Here is a 19009-nt window from a genome sequence, read left to right on the forward strand (position 1 = left end):
TTCCATGGTACTTCAGAAGCCACTTACAGTGCTTTCAAGCAATGCATTAATCAGTGCTTGTATTCCTTGTGGATTGAACCTGTGCCCTTACTTTTGTGAGCGCCATGCTTTTCTAGTTGAGCTACAGGTACTCCAAGATCATTCACAGAATAGCATGGTATTACTATGATACATTTCCAAAAATGGAATTGCCATATGTCCAGAAAAGCATGGTAGTATAGATAGACATGTAAGTAAGATATTATAGTAGATAATAAATAGCTAGGTTCATCAATCATTCAAACAAGTGCAAAAGAGAAATGAGGCATGTGCGTTTGTGTGCTTATCTGCATGTGATCACAGATTTATAGATATTGTCCAGTCTTGCTGGAATACTCTAGACTGTATAGTTCAGCAGTGGTCTGCTCTCTGTGGGGGAAGGGCCCTTACAAAACCATTTATTTTATTACTCTTCCATTCAGCCCTCAGAGACTCTGTAATCTGCCATTAAACCATTACTGCAGGAAGAGAGAGAGAGAGTGAGAGAGATAGAGGTGCAGGGATGGAGTTATGGGTGGGCAGTCACAGGGGTGGGCCAGGCTTACAGTAAAGCAGCTGGGCACACACACATGCACACACTCGCTAAAGAGGCTTCGTTGTATACATGTGAATACACTGAATACCATTTGTGAATGTAAAACATTTGGTGTAGTAGCTCATTATAGAGTTCAAAAGGTCATGACACTTGACTTCAGACAAATCTAAGGTTTTTGCTGTTTAGCTTTGCATGCTGTTCTGTATTCACACATTTGGGGAACAAGGATAGCTGCATTATTGAGGAAAAATATTAATAACATATTTGATGTGTAGCTTGATGAAATAATAGTATTCATTCCTAAATTTTAAATGGTTTCTTGATTCCTCGACCTTTGCAATTAGAGTTCAACATATTATGAAAACTTTTCAAAAGTTTCCTCCCTAGTTCAGAAAGAACTATTGAAATGTGTTTGTTGAACTGTTGTGTATTGGTACTAAGCTTTTTTTACTGAAGCTTCAGCATTGTCTGACTTCAAACTAGATAAAAACATTAACACATGACCACCCACATTTGCACATCAACAACGCCTATTCATTGTTCAGAAACTTGACACACCCAGTCATAGTGAAGTTCATAGTGAACTCCAGTTGCCCTTATTGCTCATCGCCTCCGCGCAAAGGCAGCGTAGACTGTCCACATGCAGCCCAGATTTTCTCAAAACGTAGAAAGTCCTTGTCTGTGCGCATTGTCGGCGTAAATGCTTGCCATTGACTCTATTAAAAGAGAATTGCAAAGCAGTCATAGTGTGTTTCGAACACGTTCGTATTCACTCGCAGCCAAAAGAGTATGCTTGAAAAGGCAACGTAGTCGAACGGACACGCACCAATCCGGACCGCAAAAACAAACGTAAGTATGCCCAAGCCTTTATTCTTAAAAACCAGTAGAACTTATGATTAGAATGGGATGTGAAAAAGTCTTATGCTGTTCCTGGCTGTGTAGCATCAGTCATTCTGCATATCCTTTTGAATTCTTCTGGAATCCAAATGTTAAAAAAAGAGTTGCTGAGTTTTATTCTTAACAAGGTCCCTAATCATTTCAGTCTAATATGTGCGGCACATTTCAGTGCTGATTGTCTTGTGAACCAGTCACAGTGTAATGCAGGCTTTGCAGAGTGTTATTAAAGGCCAAAGTATACTTGATGCATCTGCATTGCTGATCGCTCCGTGAACCGTATGCGTGACGTAAATTTCATCATAATCCAGCCAGATTTTCTACATGGACCAAAGATGTCTAAACGGACCAAAAACAGAAGTAATTTGCCTAATACTGACCTCAAGCATACCTGGTTCTTCATATCATAGGAACTGTGTTGACCATTATAGTTCGGTACAGGCTACTGTCAGCCGTCCTTGCATCATATCTTTGTTTGTGTGTGCAACGGAGGAATTCCTGACACTGTTTTGACTCCTTTACATATTTTATTAGCTCTTCATTTGTTCTCAGCTGGTTAAAATACCACCATGTGTATATACAGTGGGTACGGAAAGTATTCAGACCCCCTTACATTTTTCACTCTTTGTTATATTGCAGCCATTTGCTAAAATCATTTTTTTTCCTCATTATTGTACACACAGCACCCCAGATTGACAGAAAAACACAGAAATGTTGACATTTTTGCACATTTATTAAAAAAGAAAAACTGAAATATCACATGGTCCTAAGTATTCAGACCCTTTGTTCAGTATTTAGTAGAAGCACCCTTTTGATCTAATACAGCCATGAGTCTTTTTGTGAAAGATGCAACAAGTTTTTCACATCTGGATTTGGGTATCCTCTGCCATTCCTCCTTGCAGATCCTCTCCAGTTCTGTCAGGTTGGATGGTAAACGTTGGTGGACAGCCATTTTCAGGTCTCTCCAGAGATGCTCAATTGGGTTTAAGTCAGGGCTCTGGGTGGGCCATTCAAGAACAGTCACGGAGTTGTTGTGAAGCCACTCCTTCGTTATTTTAGCGGTGTGCTTAGGGTCATTGTCTTGTTGGAAGGTGAACCTTCGGCCCAGTCTGAGGTCCAGAGCACTCTGGAGAAGGTTTTCGTCCAGGATATCCCTGTACTTGGCCGCATTCATCTTTCCCTCGATTGCAACTAGTCGTCCTGTCCCTGCAGCTGAAAAACACCCTCACAGCATGATGCTGCCACCACCGTGCTTCACTGTTGAGACTGTATTGGACAGGTGATGAGCAGTGCCTGGTTTTCTCCACACATACCGCTTAGAATTAAGCCAAAAAGTTCTATCTTGGTCTCATCAGACCAGAGAATCTTATTTATCACCATCTTGGAGTCCTTCAGGTGTTTTTTAGCAAACTCCATGCAGGCTTTCATGTGTCTTGCACTGAGGAGAGGCTTCCGTCGGGACACTCTGCCATAAAGCCCAGACTGGTGGATGGCTGCAGTGATGGTTGTCTTACTACAACTTTCTCCCATCTCCCGACTGCATCTCTGGAGCTCAGCCACAGCGATATTTGGGTTCTTCTTTACCTCTCTCACCAAGGCTCTTCTCCCAGATAGCTCAGTTTGGCCGGACGGCCAGCTCTAGGAAGGGTTCTGGTCGTCCCAAACGTCATCCATTTAAGGATTATGGAGGCCACTGTGCTCTTATGAACCTTAAGGGCAGCAGAAATTTTTTTGTAACCTTGGCCAGATCTGTGCCTTGCCACAATTCTGTCTCTGAGCTCTTCAGGCAATTCCTTTGACCTCATGATTCTCATTTGCTCTGACATGCACTGTGAGCTGTAAGGTCTTATATAGACAGGTGTGTGGCTTTCCTAATCAAGTCCAATCAGTATAATCAAACACAGCTGGACTCAATTGAAGGTGTAGAACCATCTCAAGGATGATCAGAAGAAATGGACAGCACCTGAGTTAAATATATGAGTGTCACAGCAAAGGGGCTGAATACTTAGGACCATGTGATATTTCAGTTTTTCTTTTTTAATAAATGTGCAAAAATGTCAACAATTCTGTGTTTTTCTGTCAATATGGGGTGCTGTGTGTACAATAATGAGGAAAAAAAATGAACTTAAATGATTTTACCAAATGGCTGCAATATAACAAAGAGTGAAAAATTTAAGGGGGTCTGAATACTTTCCGTACCCACTGTATATATATATAAATATTACTAGTGCATTTCGCTCAGCAGCCAGCATTGTTTTGGATGACCACCACGTTCCATCAAAAATATATATGTCATAAAAGCTGTCCAATCAGATTGTGACTTTTTCCTGAAGCCTTTTGTTTTATGTCTTTAAGTTTATTGTTAAAAATGCCAGTGTGAACGCTAAGCGAACCAGGACTAAATGTATCGTTTTCTTTTTTTGGTCCGCATCAAGAGGACTAAGAGAACCGAACTACAAGTACAAACACACCTTAATATTATAATTGGACCTTAGGGAAACAATTAAAATGATAAAAATACATGATGTGATCCTTTGTTTTAATGTAAACTATGGCATTAGTTACCTGCTCAGTTTGAATGGTAGATTGCTTATTATTTTGGTAGTGTGTTCATTTTTTTCTCCTACAGGAACAGCACTCTCCCCTCCCTTTCCTTCCCTTTTCTTCCCATCCTCTCTCTCTCTCTCTCTCTCTCTCTCTCTCACTCTCTATCACTCACTCACTCCTTTTAGATTGTCTGTCATTCCTCATTCAGCCTTATATTCATTTTGATTCTGCTCTCGCAGCTGACAAGTGTGAAATGAATACAGTATGTTCACCTCTATTCTTCTCTCTCTCTCTCTCTCTCTCTCTCTCTCTCTCTCTCTCTCTCTCTCTCTCTCTCTCTCTCTCTCTATCCTTTGTGTGTTTTGGAGACTAGATTCTGAAGATTTGGAGAGTTGATTCTTTCTAAGCCTTTTCTTATCTGAGGAAGACATACAAAACTGAGTATCTTTCTTTCAGCCTTTTTGCTCTCTCTCTCCTGCTCAGGGGGATACACTGAATGTCTGTGTGTGTGTGTATCAGAAAGGGAGGCAGAAACACTACTGTAGTGGCTGGAGAGATAATTGGTGAAGATTTCTGGATCACAGGGTCATTACGGCAAAATGGCAGCGGGTTAAAATTGGTACACAAACTTTTCGCACTGAGGGAGTGAGGAAAAAAACTGATTGGGATTATCTTTTTTTTAGTGTTGATCCCCATAAGTACTGTACAGTATAGTGTAAATTTATTGTGTGTCAGTGGTGTCCACAATTGATCACAACTGATTGCTTGCTACCCAGACAGTGTTGTGCACAAAGGCTTGTTTCTAAGGCAACTTTAGAGACCATCTGCTATTGATTAGCTTATTTCTCAGTAGAAAGAGAATAGTGAATTGTACCTTCATGTAATGCCATTGAAGACAGCATTTTTCAAGTTTCTGAACCATCCATAGTTTTAACGTCAGCTTTTAGTCTGCCATAGTAATTAGTAATACAGATCTGTGTGTGTGGGGGGTTTGTGTGCGTGTGTTACTGCTGCTTTTACGCAGCAGGAGTGTGTGTCCATTGAGACTAGCAGATCTGCTAAATTAGCCCTACCCTGCTGCTGCTCTTATATATAGCCACACACACACTTTCTTATACTCACTCTATCTCTCTCCTGATTTATTCATAAAAGTGCTTGGATGTATGTTAAAACAGGCTGAGGAAGACCACAGGGATCACTGTGTCTGGTCAAGATGACAAACAAATAGCTACAAATGCAGTAAAAACTCTGAATGAACACTTCCAATCTGAATGATCACAGATGTGTCTACGCACACTAACACACGCATCCAAACAAAGACACGCTGTCTCACGTTTCTTTTGTCTTTGTCCTGCATTTATCTTTCACTATGAAAAGGCTGTGCATTTGTCTCTCTCTTCTCATTCACTCACTTGCTCTTCGCAAATTGACATTCATTGAACACAGCACAGAGCGTGCAGACCTTCCGGCACTCTGTGCTCAGAGAGTGTGTGTGTGTGTGTGTGTGTGTGTGTGTGTGTGTGTGTGTGTGTGTGTGTGTGTGTGTGTGTGTGTGTGTGTGTGTGCGCGTGTGTGCGTGTGGACGCATGTGTGCACAATGTCTCTAGCTCTGTTAATATCACATGATTAACTATGCTGTTGTACTGAATATCAGCACAGCTGTGACTAGACACAGCTACAACAGTACTATTGTGAGTGTGATATTGCTTTTATGAAACAGATCAGTAAACTAAGTTAATATCTGGGAACCTACATTTTAGTCACAATATGGCAGTTATTTTGTAAATTTTTTCTCTGCGAGCGAAAATAGTTCCCAGTGCTGTTATACTAACAACGCTTGTCCAAGAGTCATTGGTTAGGGAACTAGACTACACTGGGCACACTGCACGTTTCACGCTGTAGATTCAAGAGAACCAGCTCATAAGAGTCATTGGTTAGGGAACTAGACTACACTGGGCACGCTGCATGTTTCACGCTGTAGATTCAGAAAAGGGCAGCGCTGTCGCTGAATTGCGCTGCAGAAAACATTGTCAGAGAATGTTATTGTGGTGTACTGTCTGAATCAGTGGAAAAAAGTATGTGGAAAAACCTTTTACAGAATCAAAAGTCATGAAAATCAGTTGGTTCTGCTTTTTTTTTTTTTTTATGGAACCATTCCCAAATAAGAATCCATTCTTAGTTTCCAACCTTTAAACGAACTGTTGTATATTTTCAGTTGTGTATCACTAAATGAATGAAGTCACACTCATAGTTACGTATGTCACACAAACAGATGCAAAATCTGGCTTATGTGTCATTTGTGTATGTGGGTTATTCACTCATTCTAATCTCTCTCTGTTACTTGTTACTCGTCATTTACCTTAATCAAAACCGGAAAGCATCAGAAAACCACACAAGCAAACATCACACATACGCAATGTATGAGAGTGATTATCAGGAAGGAAAGGAAAAACAAGCACTGCCTCACAGTAAATGTGCCACAGTTATCTAAACGTTGCTCTCTCTTCTTCCTGATGAGAATTAAAGGGACAAACCCTTTAAAACAACTGTTTGCGCACTGAATTCTTGTAATAAACAGACATTGACTTTTTTCTCATTTGTGGGTGTGGACAACAAATGGATCCAATGTAGAGTAATTTGGTCAAACAGTCAAAGTGACCTCTAGGCTCAGTGTTGTTTATGCTAATCAGTATCAAGTAGTGGGATCTTGGGTCACAGTATTTGTTGTGGTATGCCTGTGGGATGAGTGAGTGGGTTAATTTGTCTTGTTTCTTTATTTGGTCCTCTTAATTTAATTGTTGGAGTTTTGGGGGGCTCAAATGGCATGGACGACATATAAAAAATAGTTTTTGTCTTTGTTTCATCTATGGTTTCCTCCTCTCTCTCTCTTGCTCTCTCTCCCTCTCTCGCTTTCTCTCTGGGTGTTAGAGAATGTCTCACTCTCCTAATTCCCTTGATCCTGTCTAAAACCTACCCACCTATTGTTACACATCTGGAGACACACACACACACATTCTGTGTGTTAACATGCATTTAAGGTGTCGGGCTCACAACAATGTATTGTGATCAGTTTCATGTACTGTACAAGTCCAGGATGCCATACATGGATAAATTAAGTGAACAGTTTTAAGGTGTTACTATACATACTTGGCACATAGCTGTGGGTGTAAAACAAGAATACTAGCTGATTACTTTTAGGCTGCAGATGTATGATATGTATGGTGTAATATTCAATCATATTGTAAAGCTGTATTTTGCACGTCACATTATTTGATAAATCAGTCACACTGTAGTATTGTGTTAAAGATAAATGAGTACTCAAAAATCAGCATTGGTATCCGTTTAATAGCTTCTTATTCAATTATCTACACAATTAAGACTTTTTAATTAAGATTTTTACACCAATGCTGGTTGCTGTGCATTATGGGGATGTTGCTATCTCAGAGATTGTAGAAGATGATAATACGATAGTTGGTGGTTCATGAACTGCAGAATTACTGGGATCTTCTATCACCACTGTGCCCTTGAGCTAGGCACTTAACCCTGGGCTGCTCCAGAGGGAAGAGTCTCTGGAAAAATGTACATAAAGTCACTTTGGATAAGACAGTGTCTGCTAAATGAGAATATTAATAACTAATTATAAGGCATTTCCCTTTAGAAATTCCTCTAATTATGTAAAGTACATGACTGTAATACTCTCTTCAATCATTCTATTTCAACTTTCCATTCAATGTATTATTTTCCTTTACATTTCCTTTATATATTTCTAGAGAATTTGTGCAGACTGATCTCACAGTGAAATCAGAAACAGTAGGTTGAATGTTCTTTAGCTAATATTGGTCTGTGCTTACTAAAATGTGAAACACTGCCCCCAGGGCAAAGTGGAACGAGTTGTTGGGTGTATTTGCATGTGGGAGCTCCATTTTCCGGGTGTAATGTACAACGAGGGGCCAAGTTGTACTGACAGTAATACAGTGAAGAAGACTGCATGTTTTATAGACTGTACCCCCCAAACCTAAACCTTAACCATAAGAGGAGTAAAAATTTAATGTTAGAGATACAAATGCAAACTCCGAATCACATTCATCACTGATTATGCAAACGCGGTTACTTCCTGGTTTCAACGCAGTAGCCGAACACAGGTCTCCCACACTACTTACGTAACACGCTTCTGATTGTGCCACAGGGGAAGGTCAACACACTGGAGCGAATGCCAACAAATCTGATAGCAGATGGGGCGTGACAGTTAGATCCTTGGTAACGGAAGTATCAGAAACAACATTCCGACTCCTTGTGTGGTCATGTTTCTGTGTGACCGGTCAATCCATGATTCAGGATTCAGTTTAGAAAAAGTATGTAGTAGTTCAAGTATGAAGTTTAATTATGAAGTTTAACTTTTCTCAGTAGCCAAGTGTATGTTCAATAATATTTTTCCTTACCTTGACCTTCTGTCAACCGCCCCAAAATATATACAAAACAAACCACTCTTTGCCATCAACTCAGTCATCTAAACAAGTAACTTTGACTGATATTTAGAGATTGTGAACATAATATTCACTTTCCATTTCCACTGAAAAAATGTGCCTCCTTTTGAAAGGAGATTATCAAGTCAGAAAGATCCTCTTTATTGTTTTTTATCAGGGACTTGATTTGTTAAGTGATTAATTTTGCTTTGTTTTGATGATTTTCTCATTTTCTAATCAGCTATTATTCTATTTTTCCAGCTTCATTTGTCCAAACCTTGAGAGATTTTGACTCGTTTCATTTACTTTTCATTTAATTTATATTGCAGCTCACTAGTTTTATCGACAGAACAAATATTTGAAGTATAAATTTGTAGACTACTTATTTTAATCTCATGTTATTCAAAGCATAGAAGAAGAAGCTATATTTATATAGCACATTTCCCAAAGCTCTTATAATAATTACATTTCAAAAATAAATTTCATAACATGATAAATGATACAAGATACATTAAAAAAAAGGTTTCTGAAAGTGTACTGCAAATAGATACATTTTCAGCTGGGTCTTGAATGTGGATAGAGAACAAATATTATGAAGAGTAAGGGGTAATGCGTTCCATAGCTTAGGTGCAACAACACAGAATGACCTTCCACCTACAGTGGACAATCGAGATCTAGAAACAGACAAAAGGCCAAGTACAGAAGATCTAAGAGATCGAGTAGGCAAATAAAGTCTGTTTAAAGCCTTAATAGCATAGGTTTCTTTTAGGCTGTATATATAATCAGCTACAAGTAAAACATGATATTAATAGATGCATGAATTATTCAAGAGAAAAAGAGAATACTTTTGCTATCATTGGTCATGTACTCTTGTGGTAAAACTTTCACACATCACTTGCTAAACCACCATTAAATAAAATAGGACCAAAAAAATATAGACACTTCGGTCACTTCCGAATGTATTAATTTTTACAAATTAATTTGCACAAGATGACTATTTGTGCTGGAAAAGATGAAGTCAGAGACAGAAACCATCACCAGAGCTCAGCAGAAGAAACTAACACACACACACACACACACACACACACACACACACTCGGGCACACACTTACACTAATGCAGTGGTGCATGGCTGGCGGGCTATTCTTTGTTTATTAGCATATCTAGATGACAGTGGCATCGCAAAGGCAGCGGTAATTAAGGGCACAACAATGAAAACAGTAATGATGATTGGCATACCATTACATGCCACAGGGAAGGGGGAAGAAAGGAGGAAGAGTGAAAGAGTGCAATGGGAAGAGATAAATGAAGAAGCTCGCTCTTTTATTCTCAGCAGGGCTACTACCTCTGCGTGCATACGGGTTTGTGTGTGGGTGTGCACGTGTTTGTGCTCTTGTTCATCTGTGTGTAAATATGAACAAACTTGTTTACTTTCGCCTAGAAGTCACTTGTTTTCCTTTCCTCTCCCTGTCACACAGGCACACTGATTTGAGTGGGCTTATTCAGAAAAGACCTTTTCATTCACCCTGTCTCCTTACACTGCTTTAGAAGGATCCATGCTTTAAATATCTTGTGTCATATTTCATTCTAAAAGTCTACTTTGCGAGCTAATGCAGTCGTGCATATGCATTACATTGCACTTTATGTAATGTCTTACACTGTCATTCGTAACTACATCAAGTGCATGTAGAGTTTCATATTTTTGCACTTTACATTTCATGTTGCCGCTGGTTTGCACTTAATTTTCCCGCAGGAATCAGTGAAGTACCTGTCTCCATCTCTGCACCTCTTTAAGGGTGTGTTTCTTTGTAAGTGTATGCATGGATTTCTGTATATCTTTGTATTCCACATATGACCGTGTGCTTTCCAGCACACATATGCATATACGCACACACATTAGGCATGTTTATTATGGTCTATGAGACCAAACACTGTTTGTATGCTCGAAAGTGTCTCCAACCCCCTCCCTTTATGTTGCTCTTGGCACAGACCCTCTCCCTGCTCTGCACTGTGTCTATCTCTCACTCTCTCACACACACACACACACACACACACAAAGTCCTCATTCTGTTGCGGTGTTCTCTAACAGGAGGGACTATCCTTAGTTACCCTCTTTCTACAGTAAAACTAATGCAGAGAAGTAGCTATCTTCAAAATGTGTCCTCTTTATCATTATTCAGATAATCTTCTCCTCTCCACGAGTAAAAAAAGCATGTGGAGATGTTTTCAGATCCCTCTGGGAACTGTCAGTATTCACTGCATTTTAAGTGGTGGTCTACAGAACATTTGCTACAATTTGTTTAGGAGTCTGAAATAAGGTTAGTTGATTCATGGCGCAAGAAGTGGATGAGGCCTCTTAAATTATACTCTAGTAATGAATCAGTCATTCTGACCTTGTTGTAATTACTGAATTAAAGGAATGAAGTGTCAAACATTCCATAACTTGGTCTTGGCATGTTTGGACAGTCAAACAGCTTCTGAATCATTGATTTGTTTCAGCTGACTGCACAGACAGGGACACCAAGGTTGAATAATCAGAGGTGGATCGATAGAAGCTGTCATGTAAAGCTCTATGTGCAAAGATGACAGGCAGGCCCAGACACAAGAGGAACAAATAGTAAGAGACAACCCTCATAGAATAGAAATAACCATATGAAGACTTGTTGTTTAAATGAACACATGGTTTGAACATACAGAGCCAGGCTTGCATAATTGTGATGTTAGACATCAGAACAAGTTGCACATACATAGTACTATTCAGTACATAGTGACTATATCATCACTTATATAAAAAATTACTGTGACAAGACTATGGTGCAATGATGGTAGAAGATGGTAATACCATGGTATTTTGATATATAACATGGTACTGAATGATTACCATATTTATGTACCATGGTATTAACATGCTACTGAAAGTTCTTCAAAGAACACTATTTGGTCACTCAGTGACAAATAAACCAGAGGTCCACGTACATGGAGAGGGTCCCCTAATGGGGGCTGCCATGTTAGGATCACATGACCATCTGAGTACTACTCACTTATTCTCAGCCACCTCCTTGTTATTGGACACTTTTACTCATGGATTCATTTAATCGTGGCTGACTGTGAACAGAGAATTTCTACAATGGCGTAAATAACTGAAAACTATTTGATGCTGCATCCATGCCCCTACATGTCAGTGTAAGTCAACGTATTCCAAAAATGACTGAATGCACATTAAAATCCCAGCAGTATGAGGTTCTAAGTGTGGTTTGATGTTTTTTATTGCAATCTGAACAACTTCCAAATCCATCCCTCCAGACATTGGAGTCTGCCCTTACACACACACACACACACACACACACACACACACACACACACACACACATACAGACCATACTAATGCACTAACCCTCTTATATGTTTGTGTTTGTGTTTGTGTTTGTGTGTGTGTGTTGTGTGTGTGTGTGTTGTGTGTGTGTGTGTGTGTGTGTGTGTCCAGTATTGCTTTAATAGGAATCAGAACAATGCAATGGGTTGCATGCCTTATCAGCCTTAATTATGAGGAATATGTACAGCAGTGTGGATGATAGGTCTGCACTCTCTCTTCTTCTTCTCTCTCTTGCCAGCACTCAGCACTGATAGATGGTTGTGTCAGTCATAATGGGACAAATCCAATCACTACTGAATGAAAGTCGTCCCTCCAGCAGAGGAAAAGAGAGAGAGGGAGTCGATGTGTCTGTATTGATGTGTTTACTCAGGGTGCAATTGGCATCCATTAGAGAAAGGAGTGTGTGTGTGTGTGTGTGTGTGTGAGCGTGTATTTATCACTTTGTGGGGACCAAATGTCCCCATAAGGATAGTAAAACACGAAATTTTTGACCTTGTGGGGACATTTTGTCGGTCCCCATGAGGAAAACAGCTTATAAATCATACTAAATTATGTTTTTTGAAAATGTAAAAATGCAGAAAGTTTTCTGTGAGGGTTAGGTTTAGGGGTAGGGTTAGGTTTAGGGGATAGAATATAAAGTTTGTACAGTATAAAATCCATTATGTCTATGGAAAGTCCCCATAAAACATGGAAACACAACATGTGTGTGTGTGTGTGTGTGTGTGTGTGTGTGTGTGTGTGTGTGTGTGTGTGTGTGTGTGTGTGTGTGTGTGTGTGTGTGTGAGTGAGCGTGTATTTATCACTTTGTGGGGACCAAATGTCCCCATAAGGATAGTAAAACCCGAAATTTTTGACCTTGTGGGGACATTTTGTCGGTCCCCGTGAGGAAAACAGCTTATAAATCATACTAAATTATGTTTTTTGAAAAGGTAAAAATGCAGAAAGTTTTCTGTGAGGGTTAGGTTTAGGGGTAGGGTTAGGTTTAGGGGATAGAATATAAAGTTTGTACAGTATAAAAACCATTATGTCTATGCAAAGTCCCCATAAAACATGGAAACACAACTGTGTGTGTGTGTGTGTGTGTGTGTGTGTGTGTTGTGTGTGTGTGTGTGTGTGTGTCAGTGATAATACAGGCTCTAAAATGAAGGCTGTATTAATTCATTTTATATTACACATGCAAAGACACTCTTCCTCTTCATCACAATGTCTCCTTTTCAAACACACACACACACACACACACACACGCGACAGGGTGGACTGCACGGACATCTCGACGATGTCGATGAAGGTGTGTCTTCAAAGTTCCATTGTTGTAGTCAGAAAGGAATCTGTGAAAAAACTTCAAGATAGAAAGGGGGGTGGGGTTACTGAGGGGATGAAGGAAAAGAGGGGAGGAAAGGGTGCATATGTAGGAAGCTGACTAGCAGTGTCCACAGCTCAGCTTATATGGAAGGGCATGAGGTGTATTACTTAGGGTTGCAAAGGGGCGGAAAATTTCCGGTAAATTTCCGGCAACTTTACAGAAACTTTCCATGGGAATTTAAGCTGGGAAATTTTGGAAATATTGGAAAAACTTTGGACACTTGGCTATATGCTGTTGCATCTTTGAGACCTTCTTAACATAGGTCTTTGCACAGTATTTGCAAATGTACACAGCCTTTCCTTCTACATTTGCTGAGGTAAAATGTATCCACACATCAGATGGCTTACGTGGCATTAGTCTGTAGATTAAGATTAGAAAAAAAGCTTGTAAAAAACACTAATGCAATGCCATGCACAGATATATAAATAGTTAGCTAAACAATTGGAATATTCTGGAATGGTAAAAATATATTACAATTGATGATGGACAATTGAATAGAAATAGGCTAGATGAATCGCTGAACACTCCTCAATCAGCACTCTAAATCAAACTATAAACTACGTTCTTGAAGGTAGGAGAAACGGCATCACAGTTGAGCTAGCTAGCACCATGATAGCTAACCTCTTAAATTGTGAATTAAATGGTGGTAGCTAGCTTACATTTAGCATATCTGAATTACAGTCTAGCTAGCTACTGTTTAAAAACATTTTGATTTATTATTTGCTTGTTAAACTTTAATACCATAGATCAAATATATTTACCCTAGTAATATTATCAAAACTTAGTTGACTGGATGTAGTGCTTGGGCTCAAATTCAGTTGTGTGGCTTCAATAGTCCTGCTGTAGTAAGAAGCCTGCAGCAAGTAGTGTGCTGTGTGCATGTGATTGAGGTGATTTAAGTTCCCTGTTATAGTCTAACCTGCAATTTAGCAAATTTCCTTTACTTTAAAAATTCCCGGAATTTTGCAACGCTAGTATTACTCAAAAGATAGAGTTTTAGATGTTCCTGTATTGTGTCTATTAAGGCTGCAACTAACGATTATTTTGATAATCGATTAATCTAACGATTATTCAAATTATTATTCGACTATTCAGCGATTAATTATTAGCTCTCATCTAGCTTGTGTCCAGAGTAAAACATTTGTATTAAACATGCTTACTAACAATAAAGAGGACAAAATCAACTTTTAAAAATAACTCTAAATGACATTCACTGAATTAAAGGGGAAAAATACTTTTTATAATTTAATTCAGAAAAGAAATTAACTGCAAAACAACCCTATTTTTATCAAGTGATTTTGTCTTGTTTTCCATTTAAAAATGTCTAAATATACTTAAAACAAGATACATTTAATTGAGAAGCAACATATAAGATATTTAGACTTGCTTTATGAGAAAGTATCTTAAATAAACAGTAAGTGTATTTTGTAAGTGTATTTTTTTTTCATGTGGTTATACTTCTGCAAGTGCAGTAAATACAAAATATACTTATATTCAAGATCTTTTCTCTAAAAGCAAGTCTAAATATCTCATATGCTGCTTCTCAGGTGAATGCATCTTTTTTAAAAGGATTTTTAAGGATATTTGTATTTTTAAAATTATATTCAACATTCTCAGATAACAATTTTTTCTTCTGCAGTATTGCTTCTAAAGAAAATGTATGTTGTTTTAAAAGAGTTTTACATGTTTATATTGGAAAACAAGCCAAAACAAAAACAAATCAAAAACATATTTTGATGCGGTGTATAACGGGGCAAAGACTTCCTCTTTCACCTTTCTGTTCACTTCAATCCATCTTTACCTCACAAAAAAACAAACTCCCTCTTATTAATAAAGCTACGTATTGCCAATTTTCTTCACGATAAGAAATGCACATTGACATTTATTATGATTCAATAACTCACTAGCCAATACGTTATAATCTATGTATGCATTAAGCGTGCACGCTCAAAGGGACAAGCATCCCGCGACAGTGTGTGCATCAGCTGGATGCAGTTTCAGTCTCTCCCCCTCAGATCGGGAGAGTTTGTAGTTATTTACATGATCTGCTTCTGTATTATTTGAACTTTAATAAAGCTATAACGCATTAAATATAAATGCATTTAAGATATAATGTCGGGGTGTTTTCTTTTAAAGACGCTCGACACACAAGTTTTGCTTCAGCGGTGCGGCAGCTTCAGCTCCACATATTCCACAACGAGAGCGCTTCTGTATTTACTTTGTATGTTTGCATTATAATTCCCTCATACTTTGCGATCTACATCACCTGAAGCTGTTTGGAAAATTTAGAGTGCATCTGGACTGTGTAATTCATCCTCAGTCATGTGCGAGCTGCAGTGCTGCTCTCATCATTAGCATTTAAAATGATCTCATGTTACATTAAATTATATCAAACAACAATTATATCGACAATGTTTTATTGTCGACGTTGTCGATAACGTCGACTAATCGTTTCAGCCCTAGTGTCTAGGAATTGCCTGCTTGCATGTGAAGCGACTGAGACATTTAAATGACCAGTCACGGTTCGGTTTGTTTTATGTGCCATCGGGTTACTACAATAAAAGACCGGTTTACAGCACAATGTCATTTAAACGGACCGCATATCAGAGCCACATCAGACGCGTTTGAGCTCAGCCTTCTCATCACTCATTTTATATCTTCCTCTGAAGTGCGTATTTCATTAGCCAGTATCAAAAACTTCAGGATAAGGATCAAATGTTCCTCTGATTCGCAAATCATGACAGTCAGTCCTTGACAATCCAAGAAGGCGATCCAGGCCGATTAAACTGTCAGGAGATTGCTTACTTATTAAATTGTGTGCTATATCTGCATTGTATTGGCCACCCTGCTTTCTGGATATCGGCATCGGCATTAAAAACCTATTTCGAGTGTCAATATCCTCATAAAATAGAGAGAAAGTAGATGAAATAACAAGTGTAAAAAAACAACTTCTGCTGTTGGAATGTAAAACTAAATTAGTCATCCAATCAAGAATTTGTTTCATAGGATTTTCTTTCTCTCAATCCTTCTTTAAGGTTAAAGGTGGTATGGAACAGACAAGATTTGCAGCACTAGGAGAAATGTCTACTGCCACTGGGTCTGACTTTCCAGCTCACAGTCTCAGAGTCCCCTCTCTTCACTAGTCTCTTAAATATAAATGTGATATGTGCATGAAAAAACAACATGCTAAGAACTTGAATCTTAAACTGACATTGTTAATGCCTACATTGTGCCATAGTTTTTGGTTTATGATTAAATGGACACACTTTTAGAGCCTATCAGCATTCTATTATAAGTTATATTCAATCCTTGCTTTCTTGCCTCTGACAATAGGAATTCTTTCGGGCCTGCACATCTGGAGAAAAAAAAAAAAAACGGCACACTGTCTTTATATAATATGATTTATAAGTTTGCAAACGTCTTTATTCTGAATGTCAATGGGTGGCTTTTGCTTGGCTCTTTAGTCTTAATCCACTAAGAGGGCTAGAATTGGGAGTATGGGGTAAGGGAGAAGTACAGAGTGTTGACCCAAGCACTAATGAAAGCTGTCTGCTGAATGATTCCACTTCTGGCAACATTGGACAGCAGCTGGGTCCTTGGACGGCTCAGATCCAAAAAAGCCCATTTCGGAATATCACATTCATACTGGGAGTGTTGAAAGATAGAGCCTTGTGATCCGTGCAGACCATTTGTGGGTAGTGAAAGACCAGTCGCCCCATGTTAAAACAATCTAGTAATTGCCAAAACAACTAAATATGCTTGAGAAATGTGAAGGATTGTCCAAATTTATACTGTTAATAGATATCCATTATATAGAAATACTGGATTGATTCGTGATCTTTTGTGTTGATTGTGAAGATCACCATTCATCTCTTGTCAAGAACAGTAGAACACTGAATCTTAAATTATTTTGCATTGATAATACATAGTTTTTTTCTGTCTCCTTAGCTGCCAGGATCCCTGAAGAGGAAATTGACTGGGACTGTGGAGGGTTCTGCATCACTAAACGGGGTCTCTGACACGTCTATGACACACGGAGGTGCAAAACGACTATGCTTAGAAGATGTCACACTTGCCAGGGGCTCCAACTACCCTCAACCCCTATTCCCATCTGGGATGGGCAACCAAGGAGGTGTACTGGAAGGCAACCGTCTCAATAGTAACAACAACAGTTTGGGTTCTCCATATTCTGTACCCCCAATTGCTAGTCCTGGATCAGCTTCAGGTGGTGGAGGAGGCTCGGGGGGGTTGACAAATAATTTCAACCTAAATGGGAGTTCAGCCACTCCTTCAGTGGAGCAGGAACTGCAGGAGATTTTGGATGAACTTACAAATAATCCTGATCCCACTCTACCACAGCTTGACATCGAGAAGATCTTGGGAAAAGAAAGCGATGACCAGGCAATTAATGCTGGAGGCTTTGTCCACCCGGAGGGTAACGGGACACCCAAAAGGTCTCCACAGAGACAGTCACATCTGGAGGCCCACCTCACTCAATCCCCTGGTTTCTCTCAGGCTGGTTCCCCTCAGATGGGTCCAAGTCCTGCAGGGGCACCATATACCCTGCCACAGCCTTCCAAACCAGTTCCATCTCCTCTCTCCGCATCACCCCTTTCTTCCTCCTCTTCACAAGGACAGAACCAAGCACGGTCACCCATGCTCACTGCGGCCCTATCAAGCCGCCCTGCATCCAATTGGCATGAGGTATCTCGGGCCCAACATCTTCAGCAGATGGCGTCAAATAGTAAGCACCATTCTAACACTAGTGCAGGTCAACCACCTGCTCAATCAGGGTTGTCAGGATTGGGTCAGCAGGGCACCTCCTGGGCTGGTCCTTCACCACCCTACCGATCAGGGGATAAACTGCCTAACTCTTCTCCTCACCAGCAGCCCTTTAGCCCAGCAGGTAATAATCAGAACCCCCAGAGCTCTCTTATCTCTAGCATGGCTCCAGCTCCATCCACAGGACCTTCACCACCCTACAGACCAGAAAAGCTAGCCAGTCCGGCAATTGCTCAGCCCCCTTTTAGTCCCCAGAACAGCCTTCTGTCTGGAAATGCCCCATCAGGGGGTTTAGGCACTACCATTCAAGGTTCTCAGGCAAGTTACCTTCCTGGTGTGGTCCCAACGTCGAGCAGCACTCGACCATCACCTCCGTATCGACCAGATAAACACCCAAACCCAGTTGGGCAGTGCCAACCAGGGACACAACCCCCCACCCAAGGACATCTTTTCAACACACAAAATAATCAACCACCTGGAATGTCTAGTCAGCTTTTCAAGGCCATGACATCCACCCAGCCACCCAACAGTCTCCTCATGCAGGCACGGACAGCACAGGGAAAACCCTCACAGCTGCAAATAAGCAAGGCTACCACAGGTGGTATGGGCCCAGAACCTTACTCATTCAACAACACCAAACCATTACGACATTTTGACCCTGATCCCTCTGTGACCAAACTGGGTCCTCTGGCTGTGGGAGGATACCGCAGTGCTAGTATGCAGTCCACACCACCCACATCAGCCACAGGACACGCTCGTCTCTTGCCGCAGCACATGCAAAGGGGGATGCAGGCAGGTGGCATCATGCCTCACTGCAGAGATGTAAGTACTTGTACTTATTTGTTAAATGGCTTTTAATTATGTCATATACCACAAACACTTTTTCACTAATCAGATACAGTATCATGTCTGAACAACTATGATCAAATTGGTTTAAGCTTTAGACGTTTCCCTACCTGGAAAACTAGTGTCCCCCCCCCCCATGATCTCCTTGGCTTAACAATGGCTTGAAC

The 19009-nt window shown here is 40.0% G+C and overlaps 1 protein-coding gene across 2 annotated transcripts in view; it reads left to right on the forward strand.

Moving 5' to 3' along the window:
* Window positions 1-19009, forward strand: part of LOC127623342 (mastermind-like domain-containing protein 1) — a 98749-nt gene that overhangs the window by 37149 nt on the left and 42591 nt on the right. For both annotated transcript variants that reach the window (XM_052098844.1, XM_052098070.1), the window contains exon 2: window positions 17163-18818. In XM_052098844.1, the coding sequence (XP_051954804.1) occupies window positions 17163-18818 (1656 nt within the window). The remainder of the gene's footprint in view (window positions 1-17162; window positions 18819-19009) is intronic.

The sequence above is a fragment of the Xyrauchen texanus genome, chromosome 1 (genome assembly GCF_025860055.1).
Source record: "Xyrauchen texanus isolate HMW12.3.18 chromosome 1, RBS_HiC_50CHRs, whole genome shotgun sequence".
NCBI lineage: Eukaryota > Metazoa > Chordata > Actinopteri > Cypriniformes > Catostomidae > Xyrauchen > Xyrauchen texanus.